This window comes from Perca fluviatilis, chromosome 18 (assembly GCF_010015445.1).
Source record: "Perca fluviatilis chromosome 18, GENO_Pfluv_1.0, whole genome shotgun sequence".
Taxonomy (NCBI): Eukaryota; Metazoa; Chordata; class Actinopteri; order Perciformes; family Percidae; genus Perca; species Perca fluviatilis.
Genome location: NC_053129.1, coordinates 7,617,988 through 7,632,838, shown reverse-complemented (window position 1 = coordinate 7,632,838; position 14,851 = coordinate 7,617,988). Strand labels below are relative to the sequence as shown.

General features: G+C 41.8%; 1 protein-coding gene across 1 annotated transcript in view; it reads right to left on the bottom strand.

Annotated features, from left to right (window-relative positions):
• Positions 1 to 14,438, bottom strand: part of LOC120547201 (zinc finger BED domain-containing protein 5-like) — a 38,653-nt gene extending 24,215 nt beyond the window's left edge. The window contains exons 1-3 of the mRNA XM_039782678.1: positions 13,146 to 14,438; positions 12,769 to 12,987; positions 9,541 to 9,842 (exon numbers count right to left, since the gene is read on the bottom strand). Of these exons, the coding sequence (XP_039638612.1) occupies positions 9,541 to 9,842; positions 12,769 to 12,987; positions 13,146 to 14,438 (1,814 nt within the window). The remainder of the gene's footprint in view (positions 1 to 9,540; positions 9,843 to 12,768; positions 12,988 to 13,145) is intronic.
• Between the last annotated feature and the right edge of the window lie 413 nt (positions 14,439 to 14,851).

Genomic DNA, 14,851 nt, shown 5'->3' with positions numbered 1-14,851 from the left:
TCTAGTGGCGATGCTGAAAATTACCCCTAGAATAGACTTGAATTAACTACTTAAAGGGGTGATAGAATGATTATATAGGGTATTTCACACTGTTCCTTATGGTCTCCTAATGGGGTATGTAACATTGGTTGGGCTGAAAATGGCCTGGTTGATATTTTATTGGCCCTTATGCATCCCTGTGTTTTGGCCCTATTTGTAACAAGAGCTTTTCTTCCAAATATGGTATTCTCTTGAATATTTAGATGAGCTGCGCACTGATTGGTTGAGCGACTTGCCATACGCACACATTAGAGACGTACACGCTAATTGGTTGAGCGAATCCCCAATACACACACATTAGAGAAGCGACAGAATCTCATATTCCAGACACTGCAATGTTTCATTACCAAATTCACTTCTGAGATTTTTTAAGCGAGAAATTAACTATATAAAGCTCAAATATGGGCCGTTTTACAAAAATTGATGGCTAATTGCAAATTTGGTAAGACATGTCGGACTTTAGGAGCTCCACACAGTCTGACGAGAAAGTGGCAGCCTGCTGGGCTCCATACCCAGCGCAAAGTCACCCTTTGTGGATACTGCACTACCGGGGCTCTGCGCGGCCGGCTGCCGGCATAACTAAATTATATTTACAGTTTGAATTTCGTCACGCCACTTATATAACATCATTCCCCAATGTCTTATAAAGCTATCAGTTGTGTCCAATTTGATTTTAAGGCATTTTTATGAACGCAAGGCGTCTTTGTAGGACGAGCAGCTGCTTGCTATATGTCCCATTCATTACAATGGGGAAATATCGCAGCTTGCTCACTTTCGCATAACTAAAGTATATTTACAGTTAGAATTTCGTCACGGCATGAATATTACAGGTTCCTCAAGGTCTTACAAAGCTTAGCTAACACTTGTCCGATTTGATTTCAATTGAATGTATTTTTGTGAATGTCAGAGTTAGGAGGAGGCTAGCTAGCTCTCATTGATGGACTCCATCTCACCGCGGCTCTATCAATGAGACTCGCGGACAAGAGGCGTTTATTTACCCGATTGTTTGTTTAAATAACTCAACACACATACCCATTATAAGATTAACTGGAACCTGCGGGCTGCGGTAAAAGATTGCGGGCGTAACAAGCTCGCTGACCGCACTCTCAGTCACTCACCGGTAGTAGGAAGAGGGCAGGGAGAACAGCGAGATGCAGGCCCTGGAGCTCTGTCAGGGCAGCAGTGTGTGGTAGTTCCAGTCACCCAGTAAAGGGTGAGTTTGCGGGTATTGAGCACCGGGCCGCCGGCCAAGCTCAATCGAGCTCACAGCAGGCCAGGGTGGACTCTGACGGAGGACAGGCAGGGCGGCGATGTAGCAACCCAGGCAGCACCGGCGCTAAACTCCGACACACAGTCGGACAAAATTTGCAATTAGCCATCCATTTTCGTAAAACGGCCCATATTTGAGCTTTATATGGTTGATTTCTCGCATAAAAACGTTTCAGAAGTGAATTTTGTAATGGAATAGCAGAGATCTTCGTGACTTAGATTCAGAAGACTACCTGATCTCAGGTCAGTTGTGTAGCCTATGTAAATGTTGGGGCGGATTTTGAGATGCTTACGCAAGCACCTAGCTTTGTTGAGATTCGCCCGTTTTCAGCGGCAGTTTCAAAATATGAGATTTTCATAGTAAAGGGGTGTCAATGGGATTTTGAGCTTCTATGTCGTTATTCAACTATGACAGGGTAAAATTGGTTTTGCATTCTATCAGCCCTTTAACACTAACTGAATGGAAAGCTAAATGTTGGCTGGGCTGAAATGTACATGTTCAAATGTGTCTTTAGCCTTATCAGGAAGAAATGCTGCATCAAGGGATAGAGATGACCATGGAAAAATAAACAAGTATTTAAGTCAGTGAGGCACATTTGCAAATTAGCAGATTCATACAGCCTTGCAAAGTAACAATCACTTTGGGTGTCCCTTTGGGATCCTACCAAAACTTAAAATCAAGCAGGGTAAATCAGTTAAATTAAATCGGTTGCTGATCACATTAGGATACATTTAGGTTATTCAGGTCTGCTACACTGAAACTATTCTTCAAAGAATCCTTGAGACAAATTTGTAATGATGAAATTAGGGCAGAAATTACACAAACAATGGACCTTTTTCACAGCAGACATTTTGACTTGTCATAGTCATCATCACCATCAAGTGTCCCAGTAAGCTCAGTTAGCATGCACAATACCAGGGCCTCTCCTAAGTGGAATGCAGCCATCATTAATGGTTTTGAAAACACCTGTGCTTTTCCTACTATGACATATCAACATGTCTGCTGTGGAAAAGGTCTATATTTATTTTTGTGCAACACTAGTTTGACAAGTAGGGTGTTAACTTCACATCTAATTTTAGTTTCTATCTAGTTTTTCCTCATTTATAAATTTGTCTGTTAAAACATTGATTCTGAAATGCCAGAATTCTGAACAAGCCACCTAGGAACACACAGTATTTAAATAACACAACTTTGCTGTTACCATGAGGCTTATTTCTCCTCTATTGGTAGAGGCTAACTGCTATACACCCCAAACCCCTGCACCAAGATAACATGTTCCACACGAGTCCCTCCACTGAACACACAATTGATCAACTATCCATCCAACTTCTGGAAAGCCATCATAAAAGCAGACATTTCAGTAATGGAGCTATACTAGGAATAGCACCTGTAATATAACTACTGAATTTTAAAATCTTTTACGCTATTGTTTAAATTTTGATAACAATTAAAAAACAATGTTATGTTGTCTTATGCTAAATCATCTTAGTATTATGCATCTTGGCATGTCCTCTTGGACACATTCATTTAAAGGTATTTGATGGAAACATGCACTGATTAACATTACATTTTTTTAACTTTCCTTTTTATTGTTTTTTCAGGTTACAACAAGAAACACAACAACAGGAAAGAAAGAAAGGAGGGCAATCGAAAAAAAAAGACATAGGCCATACTACAGTGCAGGTAAAACACACTGAAGACAATGAAAAATAAAAAACAGGAATTTACAATTAGAGTGGGTTACATTCCTCACACCATTTTTTCCAGACCTTAATATAGTGGTTGAATTCTAAGCTTAAGAAAAGGTCAGTCAATCAATCCAGTTTATTTTGCTGACAATTGCAATCCAATCATCCTTGCATGCCAGGTTTATCTGCAGCCACTTCCATATGATGGCTTTCTTCCTCGCAACAAGAAGGACTTTATAAAGGTATGAGACATGAGATTATCTGGGAATTTGCTCAGGAATAATATGAGAAAGGAGCAATCAACTTTTAGTCCAAATATAGTACTCTTATAGTATATAGTACTCTTTGTTCCACTCATCTTCAGATCTCTATCTCCAGGCCAGATTCCTTCTCCCATTTCTGTCTCAACTGAGCAGTGGAGTGAGTTTAGTAATTCCTTAGGTATATATCCGTGAGACTAGATGCATGCTACTAGTGCTAGTGTTATAGGCCTCAGAAAATATATTTATCAAGTTAGATTCATTATCCTCTGTTTGATTTCTTTATTGAAATAGTCCCTGACCTGGAGATATCACATTTTTTAAGGTCCTATACAGTTGAAAGACTGCTAAATGACTCCAGATTGCTACCTTTGACTATAGTGCAATAAGCAGTTACAACCGTGAGTATCCACAGTCTAAATTGCTTGTCCAGGCCAGACGTTGCAAAATCCAAATCACAGGCCACCCCTTTTCAGTATTCTTGCATGCTTTTTGAGATTAAGCCTTTTGCACACTAACAGCTGGAATACACCGGGCGCGTAAGTGTTGCGTAGCGTAGATACGTGCCTGATTGTGCGCCTGGCCATTCATACCGGATTCGTATTTCTGTGCGCCAGTCACACAGCGATCATTCTCTTCTCTCTCTCTCCCTCTCTCTTTTGCTCTCACTCTCGCTCTGGCCAAATCTTTACTGGTCCAATCAGCAAACAGAGGGAGTGGCTGAGAGCGATGACATGTGCGCTAATTTGAGTTGTAGTTCCGTAATGGCGGTGGAGAAAGATGCGAGGGAAGCCATTCGGTCCATTGTGGCAACACTGCCAAATATCCAGAAGTTAAAGCCAGAGCGAGAACAATCTTTGCTGAGTTCTGTTGGTGGCCATGATGTTGTGGCCCTCCTCCCCCCCAAAAATTTGATTTTCCAGATCGCTCCGTTAGTGGTGAAGGAGTTGGCTAAGGCAAACGCTAGCGATGCTAAGCCGACGTCACGACCAAATGTTAGTGATTGGTTATGGCAGAACCAGAGTGGCTCTGGGCAGATCCAATAGTTTTAAACTTCAACAGAGTACCCACCTTCAAGGAAGTTAACACTTTTCAATGGAGAGTGGCCAGACTCTCTGTACAAATTAAAGTCTGGTAGGACCAGGCTAGGTAAAACTGTGGTAACTGTAGCCTATATTTGGCTGTGTGTGTGTGTGTGTGCGTGTGCGTGTGTGTGTGTGTGTGTGTATATGTCACTCTCTCTGTCCGTCCTTCAGTCTCTCTCTCGGTGTGCCTGATCGCGAGTCTCGCGGTGAGAAGTCAAGACAGCCTAAATCACCATGAACCTAGGTGTTTTATTTTGAGTGAACTGCACAGGGTATTCAGCCAAGTAAAAGTCCACACGTATAGGTGTGAATCTTCACTGATCTCCCAATTAGATTACGATTATCATGTCAGCGATTCAATTCGATATTCGATGTGATATAAAGTAGCTTAATACTAAGTAAATTGGATACATAAATCTACAGCACTGAGCACATGGCACTTCCTGAATGTGCAAAATATAACAGAATATGTAAACAGAAATGTTGTTAGGCCTACATTAAATTGTAAACAGAAATAATAGATTATGAGCCTGCCGATTATCGATGCAGCATCGTCCATGTCCATGATTTGATGCATCGATTATTTGATTAATTTCAACACCTCTACACATGTATAGGGCAAAAATATTCAGTTCAAAGGGAACTGTGTACTGTGTAGGTAAGTGTGGTGGAATTTCCGGAAACACCATGTTGTGGTATGATGAGACTAAGAGAACACACACACACACACACACACACACACACACACACACACACACACACACACATACACACACACACACACACACACACACACACACACAGATTCACTCATCCATGCACTTTACATACACCTTATATTATGACATTCTCACACCTCATTCCTCAATAAACGCTTCAACTACTGATTTTGAAGTTATGGTACGCAAGGCAAAAGCTGCCGGATATCTAGTTGCTTGACACATAACAGTTAATAACTAGTTATGACTTGATTTGGACCATGTTAAAGGCCCAACACAATCGATCATAAGATGCTCAAAAGGTTGCCCTATGGCTGGGATTGGATACAAAGGAGCTGGCTTTACAACCTGGTTTGGCTTGCTTGTGCACTGACATGTATGACAAGTTTTAATAAACTGAGCTACATCCCGCTTTAAAAGTGACCAGAAAAAAATAACGGAGTATGCGATCATACGTTTTTCGCACACCCATGTGACCTGCCACATCACCATGTGAAATTTGCAACACTTTTTTTTCGCAAAGTAGTAGGTACAACTATCTGAAAAACTGGTTCACCTAGACCCTGATCACAGTGTGGAACCCATTTCCTGACCAACAGACCATCAAGAAGAAAATAACACTGAGCACTATTCCTCACAGGGCTTGTTTGATAAGGCACAGCTTTATCAAACAAATCGGCCAAGGTAGTATCGGCCTTTTGCTCAGCTATCAATGACTCTAGAACTAGTCAACTGTTCTATTTGGAGTTTAACTGGCAACTCAAAACTTTCTGGCTTACTCTCAACCTCCTTGCATGAGGCAGAGCGGGTAACAGCACAACCTGGAAATACCTCTGGAGACACACAGTTGCAATCTGGAGATACCTTTGCAGGGGGTACTGAAGCTTGCTTCTTAAAGATGTTTATTTTGCCATCTGCCCACACCTTACTACCTTCCAAGTCATTCCCCAAAATCACGTGGACTCCCTCTACTGGCAACTGGGGTCTAACCCCAACAGCTACATCACCCTCTACCAGACCACATTTAAGGGTAACGTCATGTAAAGGAGAAAAGAATGGAACTAATCCCATGCCACATATCAATACACAACTGCCAGTATCAGACTCCTTAGAGAACAGCAAAACAGATTCCACAAGAAAAGAATCTAAAGCTCCAGTGTCTCTTAAGATCCTAATTGGAACATTTTGGTTGCCATCTACCAAAGACACTACACCATCTGAAATAAAGGCTGAAAAAAAATCACATTGGGAAGATTCTGAACCAAACTCTACTGGCTGAAAAAGCTCACCCTGGTGGCCAGAGGCTGTAACAGGAACTGCCATCACAGCAGGTTTAACTTGACCTAACTTTTTTGATTTTGAGGACAATCTTCCTTCCAATGTCCTTCAACTAAACAGTAGCGACAGGTATTAGCATTAACCGGTGCTTTAGGTCCCCCAGAACCAAACTTCTGCTGAGGCCTTTGGAACAAAGCTCCTGACCTATGACCTACTATTCCTAGGAGTAAAGTTATTTTTATAGTGCATGTCACTATTTGACTCAAAATGGCTTTTATGTGTTAACCTGTACTCATCTGCAAGGACTGCTGCATCACTTGGAGACTTAACTTTACGTTCATTATTGTATGTCGCAACCTGGTCAGACACAGAATCTTTGAACTGTTCTAACACAATCAAGTTAGACAGACCCTCAAAAGTAATAACTTCAGAAGCTCTGCACCAACAATTAAATGCAGAAGTCAAATCGCGAACAAACTCAGAATAGGTTTGTGAATATAGCTTTTCCCTATAACGAAAACGTTGACGATATGCCTCCGGCACAAGCTCGTAGACCTTCAGAACTGCTGATTTAACTTTAGCATAAACTTTACTATCAGCTACACTCAGTGCTGAAAAAGCCTCACGTGCTTTTCCTGTAAGTACACATTGCAACAACATAGTCATGTCCAAATCTGACCAAACTCTAGCTCCCGCAATACGCCCAAATAAAGTAAAATATGTATCTGGATCTGACTCATCAAATTTAGGCAACAAACAAAGATTCTGTGAAACATCAAACTGTGGTACTCCTTCTGGGCCATTGACATTTCGCAATCATGCTATTTCTAACTGCATTTGCAACAACTCCCTCTGCTGTTCAAAAGTTAATGAAGGGCTAGACTGAAAACTTGAACCCTCACTACTAGCAGACTGACCCCAAAGAACACCTTCTTCCCTAAGACCCTGCTTTAATCTAGCCTTAACAGTCTCTTTAAGTTTTTTATCAGCAATCTCAATCTGATAATGGTCAGCAATTTCAATTAACTGCTCCTTAGTACACAACTCTAAAGCTACCTCTGAAGGAGCTTGAACAAAACTACTAATAATAATATTGGCCATACCAAAGCATCCCCTCAAACAAAAGTTTGGCAATCTGAACTAAACTAACAAAACTACTAACCCAAATTAACTACAAAACAATAGTCAAAAAGCCAAACTACAAATAAACAAACAAATCAATGATAAGGCAAAGACAGTCTAGACAAAACTTTAACCAACTATAGGAAATTGTCAAAGTAAACTAAAATACTAAAGCAAGACTAAAGTATAATTAACTTTAACTTAAAGACGAGCCCCCACTTGTCACAAGCCAGCTCACAGCCTGTGGCAAAAAATGAGGGGACACCAACAACAAGTATAGGCTAATCAAGAAAAAGATACTTTATTGTAAACCAAAACTATTAACTTTAAACAAAGAAAAAGGAATGAGGTGTGAGAATGTCATAATGTAAGGTGTATGTAAAGTGCATGGATGAGTGAATCTGTGTGTGTGTTTGTGTGTGTGTGTGTGTGTGTGTGTGTGTGTGTGTGTGTGTGTGTGTGTGTGTGTGTGTGTGTGTGTGTGTGTGTGTGTGTGTGTGTGTGTGTGTGTGTGTGTGTGTGTGAAGATGACTGAGTGGAAACTTACCGGGGATTTCCACTAGATGCGTAACGGCTGCAGACCGGCTGAACTTGTGTACGCAAGTTTTCCAGTGTGACTAGCGTTGGTTCATGGTATAACCACCCGGTTCAGTGAATTGTTGTACCAGCGATCATTGATAAATGTGTGTGCATCACAACTACCCCATATTGCAAGTTACATTTCAGAATTACAAATTAATTGTATACACAGGGTTTCCGCAGGTCATTAAAAAGCATGAAAAGTAATTAAATAGATTTTGTGAAAATTCAGGCATGAACTGGCATGAAAAAGCATGAACTTCGATGTTCAAAGGCATTAAAAATTATGTAAACTTGATGGAATAAAAACATTGTTTTTCACGATTTATTTTGTTATAAACATCTAAATCTTATTTTGATCGGAAGTATAGCATAATGGTTGACCTTTTAATTGGCTGGCTGTTTTTTACTGCTGGTGCACGAAGTTGCGACACCGGATGCTAGTAATGCAACGTGCGGTGAGTGTGAGTCTACTGTCTATGGTGTGAGTGAGTGTATGCTGTGGCGAAAGAACAGAGGAAATATCAAATGACGGAAAAATGGGAAAATGCAAGTTTTGGGACTGGTTGACATGATTTTGCCGAATTTGCCTACTGCCGTAAGCAGTATAGGTTCATTACTTTTACAGTTTTTCTCGATTGTTTACACACATTTTCTGAAAGCATGCCTCATATTCTCAGAACTCTACACACAATTCCAAAGAACACACACACAATGGGCAAAACTCCTCAATGCTCCTGCAAAATTAAACTTTACATTCAAAATAATGTTATTTATGTATATATTATGGTATTTTGTTTTCAAATGACACACACAAACCATCACATGAATAGACATTTATAAGAACCAGATGAACACTGATGTGCTCAATGTAAAACACTGAAAACACTTCTCCATTCATCATAATGACTTAGGCCTTTTTTTTGGTTCAGTGTTACACTTGCTACAGACAGTACATAAGTGCGTTGTAAAAGAATTTGAGAATATTGTTGTTATACTCAAAACACAAATACACGGTAACAAATATATTTTATTTTGCCCACAAAAACAATGTACACCGTGTACATCCCATTCCAAACCAACACAAAGTTTCACATACAGTGGTCTACATTCAAAACAGAAGAATTTACTGTATACAGTTACATAAAATAATACCGTAAAAAAAACAGCAAAAAAACTATGCTGCATCCTCTCTTCTGTTTCGGTCTGGCCACAGCACCTCATCCACATCACAAGCAATGTTTTCCCTGGCCAAGCAGCGGGGGAGCATCAGCTGCTATATCTGCACATGCGTCTTCCATAGCTTGGAGAAGAGGTATACGCGTTTGTGGATTTCTGTCATATACTTTCCATCTCCAGGCAGAAAAAAATTCCTCAATAGGATTGAGGAATGGAGAATATGGAGGGAGATAAAGGACTAAAAAGCGTGGGTGGGCAGTGAACCAGTTATGAACCAGAGCAGCCCTGTGGAAACTTACATTGTCCCAAATGACAACATACCTGAGCTGCTCTGGGCCATCTACCTGATCTGGTGGAATGAGTGTGTGGTGTAGGGTGTCCAGGAACATGATCAGATGGGCAGTGTTGTAGGGGCCAAGGGTAGCATGGTGATGGATGACGCCTTGGTGGGTAATCGCTGCACACATTGTGATGTTCCCTCCGCGCTGGCCAGGGACTTCAACAATGGCATGCTGGCCAATGATATTCCTTCCTCTCCTTCGTCTTTTTGTGAGGTTGAATCCAACCTCATCAATGAAGATGAACTGGTGCTCCACTGCAGCCACCTCTAGCTCAAGGACTCTCTGTAACACACATGACAATATCAGAAATAGACATGGAGTGGTCACTATTGTGGAGCACAATCATTATGATTACAATACTGAAATATGTATGTATGTATGTTCCCAACCACCTTGTGTTGGTAATCTTTCAGTTCTGCCAAACAAATAGTAAAATACTGTAAATACAAAGTAGGAATACATTTCCCAAATACTTGAAACATACTTTATTTTTACAGTCCTACAGAACAGTCCACAGGCAATACTGTACTACTGTACTCACTGAGTACTGTATTGATATGTAGTATTGCAATTTTCTAGTGAGAGTATTTCTTACCTATTCTCATTTTGGAAAGTCCGGATGATGGATGCTACAGTGTACCTGCTCAAATTTGCCCATCTTCCCTCATTGTTAGACCATGGTTGACCACATGATCAACCAAAGTGGCTCGGATCTCATCAGAGATTACGGTCCTTGGCCTTCCCCTTCTTCATCCTCGTCCTCCCCGTCCTCCCCGTCCTCCTCCTCTTACTCTCACTCCTCTGACTCTGCCTCTGTTTCCAATGTTGGCATCCATTGCTCCAAAACAGAAGAGCTCACCTGTTGCCCTTTTATGCTAAAGCTCTGATTGCTAATTGTAAAACTGTGTGATGGGTGTTTGCCCATGTGATGAGTCAGTGTTCATATTTGAATGTCAGTGTGTTTCTTGTGAAAACAAGAGATTTTCTGCAGGAAAATTGTGCCAAATGCAGAGAAATTGTGTGTAGTGTTTTGAAAAAAGTGTGTTTTAGAACTGAAATTTGAGTGTAAAGCAGGAATTGTGCTTGTAGTTCAGCAGAATTGGTTAAGGGGGTTGGTGCATGAGTTACATGTTGTGGTCATTGTGTCTCAAGTACCAGTAATTGTGTGTAAACAATTGAGAAAAACTGTAATTATCGGTGCATGTTGTTTTGAGATCCGCGGGGCAGAGATGCGAGCTGCTCAGTGAACAGTGTTTTAAATATTTGTATTTCTGTTGTGTTCTTATTTTGTGAAGCACCTTGTGTTGCGTTTAATGACTATAAACCGTCTTGTGAGCCATCTGACAGTTAAATTTGGATTTTCAAATATTAAAAATTGGCATTGTCAAATGCTTACAATTTGTGTGTGAAAGTATCTGCAGTTGGACATGGGCATGAAATTAGTTTAAAGTGGCATGAAAAAGGGCATGAAAAAGCATAAAATGAGATTTGCTGATACCTGCAGAAACCCTGATACAGCACATTGCTACTAACTGGTTTATAGCATGGCCTAGAACATGAGGCATTAGGCATACAACAATTTCAATCAAATAATTAAAATATATATATTAGTTTAATCGATTTGTAATGTGATTGGTGAAATGTTAATTCAGACGCCTATTTAAACAAGCGCTTTGGCAGTCCTGAAGTCAAAGCGATGGCAGATCTGGCTCTGTTAGAGGACCATAATACGCGCTTAACCGCCGGTTCCTCTCAACAGGGGTAAGCCGATTGCGTCCCAGCTGCATGGGTTCCTCCTTGGGTAACACGGAAGTAGAGTTAACACAGGCAGAAGAAGAACTGGAAGCAACCCGAGAAGCCGGACTGGGTACAGGCGGGTAGGCAAAGGTGGGTGAACTGGCCGCTCTCTCCCTACGTCTCTCTCTCTTAACCGGTTGTCAATACGGATGGCTAAGGAGATTAAGTCTGGTAGAGTACTCGATTCAGCCCGACCCACAAAATTGTCCTTGACATTCTCATTGAGACCCTTAAAGAAAATGCTTTGTAAAGCCCTATCATCCCATCCCAATTCTGCCACTAATGTTCTAAACTCAACAGAATAGTCAGCTGCACTGAGGGTTCCCTGACATAGGCTTAACAGACGGTTACTGGCGTAATCGCTGCTAGTAACAGGGTGATCAAAAACTGTGGTAATTTCAGCCACAAATTGTTGATATGTGGCGTTAGTTGTCAATGGGCTGTTCCAAAAAGCTACCCCCCAGTCTCTCGCCCTCCCAGAAAGTAACCCGAGTACATAAGCTATCGTAGTAGCATCAAGAGAATAGGTTAGAGCAGTGGTTCTCAACCTTTTTTGAACAAATGCCCCCTGACCTCTTCATGATCATCCTAACGCCCCCACACACACACACACACAAAAAAATTGATACCTGAAGCCTGAGTTTTTGGTAAAAAAAAAAAACTGAAACAGAAGTTGCTTATGAGTAATGCAGCCTCTATTGTAGAAAAGGCCTCAAGTGGTTCTATTTCTGTTAGTATTTTTCATTTTTTACTAAGGCTAGGCGACATAGCATTTATTAGTAAGCTAGTAAGTATGTTGTATAATCAGAGTGTTGGCAGCATACTTGAAGAATATTGTGTTTGGGAAAAAAGCAAAAACACATGGATTGTTTGAAAGGTATTGCAAATGTATGTATTTAGAAATTCAAACAAATTCAGGATCACACACACATTTTTTTAAGATTAACCAATCACGTGAACAATAACATAACCTAAATGGCCAATGAAAAAGCAGCGGTAGATCGCGCACTCAATTAGGCTAATTTTAATATCCTACAAACGGTCATTTGATTTCAACCGACAAACAAAGAATACAACAGCTCAGCCACCTGAAGTGAACCGAAGAAAAAACGACAAAGGTGTCAAAAAGCAGCCACCGTAATTAATTACGGTCATTAGTGTGATCCCTGAGCTTGGTGACATGCAGCCAACTTTTTCACATCAGGACACAAGGATGTCAGCTTGAGCCGAGGTCGCCTGACGTAACCAAATTGAGACGGCTGCGGTACTTCGTTTGCATGTGCAAAGCTTGACTGAACCCCTGCTCAACAAGGTATGACGTCGGAAAAGCAAGGAGCAGAAGACGAATCGTCTTCCACAAAAGAGGGAAACGCTGACCATGCGTGGCCCACAAGACACGCCATCCACATGCCCGAAAGGTTGCTTTGGCCTCCTCATCATTTTGGAGGTCGATGAGAGTTTCTTGAATTTCGGCCTCACTCCTGGACGCATCCGTTTGAAATGGCTCCGTCACCCACTCAGGGACCTCGAGTTGCTCAAGGTCCCTGAAACGGATCTCCATGTCCGCCTTCACTGCCCTCAAGTGATCGGCGTAACGCAGCAGGTGGTTATCGGTCAGCTCATCAACCACCTGAATGTAATTACAGAAAGGCAGTTAACGTTATTGAGATTATTTTTAGGCTGCCTTTGTAAATTAAAATATATCTAATAATAGGCCTACTAATAATAACAAGAATTATAATAATAATAATAATAATAATAATAATAATAATAATAATAATAGGCTACCTTGGCCAGCTGAGGGAAATTATTGAATTGACGCCTGCTCAAATTGTGTCTGTACAGCTCCAGCTTGGCGAGGAAACTGCAGATGGTGGCTTTTGAATGGACCAGTGTCAAGGCATCTCCCTGGAGCTTCAGTGACACTTCATTCATCTTCCCAAAGAAATCTGCCAGGTAAAAGATGTCACCGCGACAGGACCACAGCGTGTCCCTTAGTGCTGCGTCGGCACCGGCAAGAAACTCCAGGACACTTGTGAACAACTCACACAGCCTAGCCAGACAGTTGCCCTTGGATAGCCAGCGCACCTCGGTGTGGAGCAGCAAGCGCTGAAACGCTTCATCGTTCTCCCCGCACAGCTGCCTGAAGATCCGGTCGTTCAGAGCATGGGCCTTAATTTTGTTTATGGACCTGACAGCGATGTTCAGAGACTGGTGGAGAGAAGGACTTATATTTTTGGCCACTAAGTTGTGACGGTGCAACATGCAGTGCACTGTTAACACCTGCGGCACACGCTCCTTTAACAAAGTTGCGAAGCCACGGTACCTGCCAACCATTGCGGGAGCTCCATCTGTGGCACAGCCGAGGATGTTTGCGATCGGAATAGAGTTCTCCAGCAGGTACTGACTCAGGGCCCTGAAGATCGTCTCCCCTCGTGTGTCAGTGGAGAGATACTTGGCAAACAAAACATCCTCGGCCACATCTCTCTCAGACATGTAACGTACATACGCCATCAACAGAACATTATTGTCCATTGTCGTGGTTTCATCCAGCTGGATACTGAATGGATTTTCACGCAGTGTGGCACACAACTGCTGCTCAGTATCCAGCGCCATCTCCTTTATTCTCCGAGCCACACTGTCATTGCTGAGCGGGATGGCCTGCATCACTGGCGACGGGTCTCTCTCCATGACAGTAGAGATGGCCTCTTTAATCGCTGGGATAACCAGCTTCTCCCCCACTGTAAATGGCAACCCGGACTTTGCGATCAGGAGAGAGATGTTATAGGAGGCCACCAACCCACTCTCTGCCTGGTTTACCTTCCTAACGAACATCTTGGAGATGGACCGTTTTGAAAGTTGATCCTTGAGGTCCTGGAAATACGCAACATCCTTGGATGCCTTATCGGGGTGGATTTTAGTTAAGTGCTCCTTTAGACGGGACGGTTTCATTGCCTCGTTAGAAAAAACCTGCTGGCAAAGCAGGCACATCGGGAGCTGGATGTTTGCGGGTGAGGGAATAAAGCCATATCTAATGTACTCAACACTATACTGTCTGCACTTCTTCTTATTTTCCGCCATGGTGTTTGAAAGTGTTTTGATATCAAAATGTTGTTGTATAGCCTGCGTAATTGTGCTTGTGTGCATTTCGATTGGACACATTAATCTTAAACCGCGAAGCTTGTGTACATTTTGATTGGACACATTCATTTTAAACCGCGAAGCAGGGCTGCTGTCAAAGTCCTCAGCAGCGTTCTTTCTACCACTCTGACAGCTGCCGGCTGCGGGATTTGTTTATAGGCGTTGCTATGGAGATCATTTGCCGGTAGCGAGAGAGTAAGCTAGCAGGACAAGTCGGAGTGGGCTACTAGCAACAATTGAAATATTAATTCAGACATTATTTTATTTCAAATTCAAATGAACATTGTATGTGTTGTCAGAGGCTTAAAAGTTGTGATGAATAACAGTGATTAACGCCCCCCATTTGTGCCTGA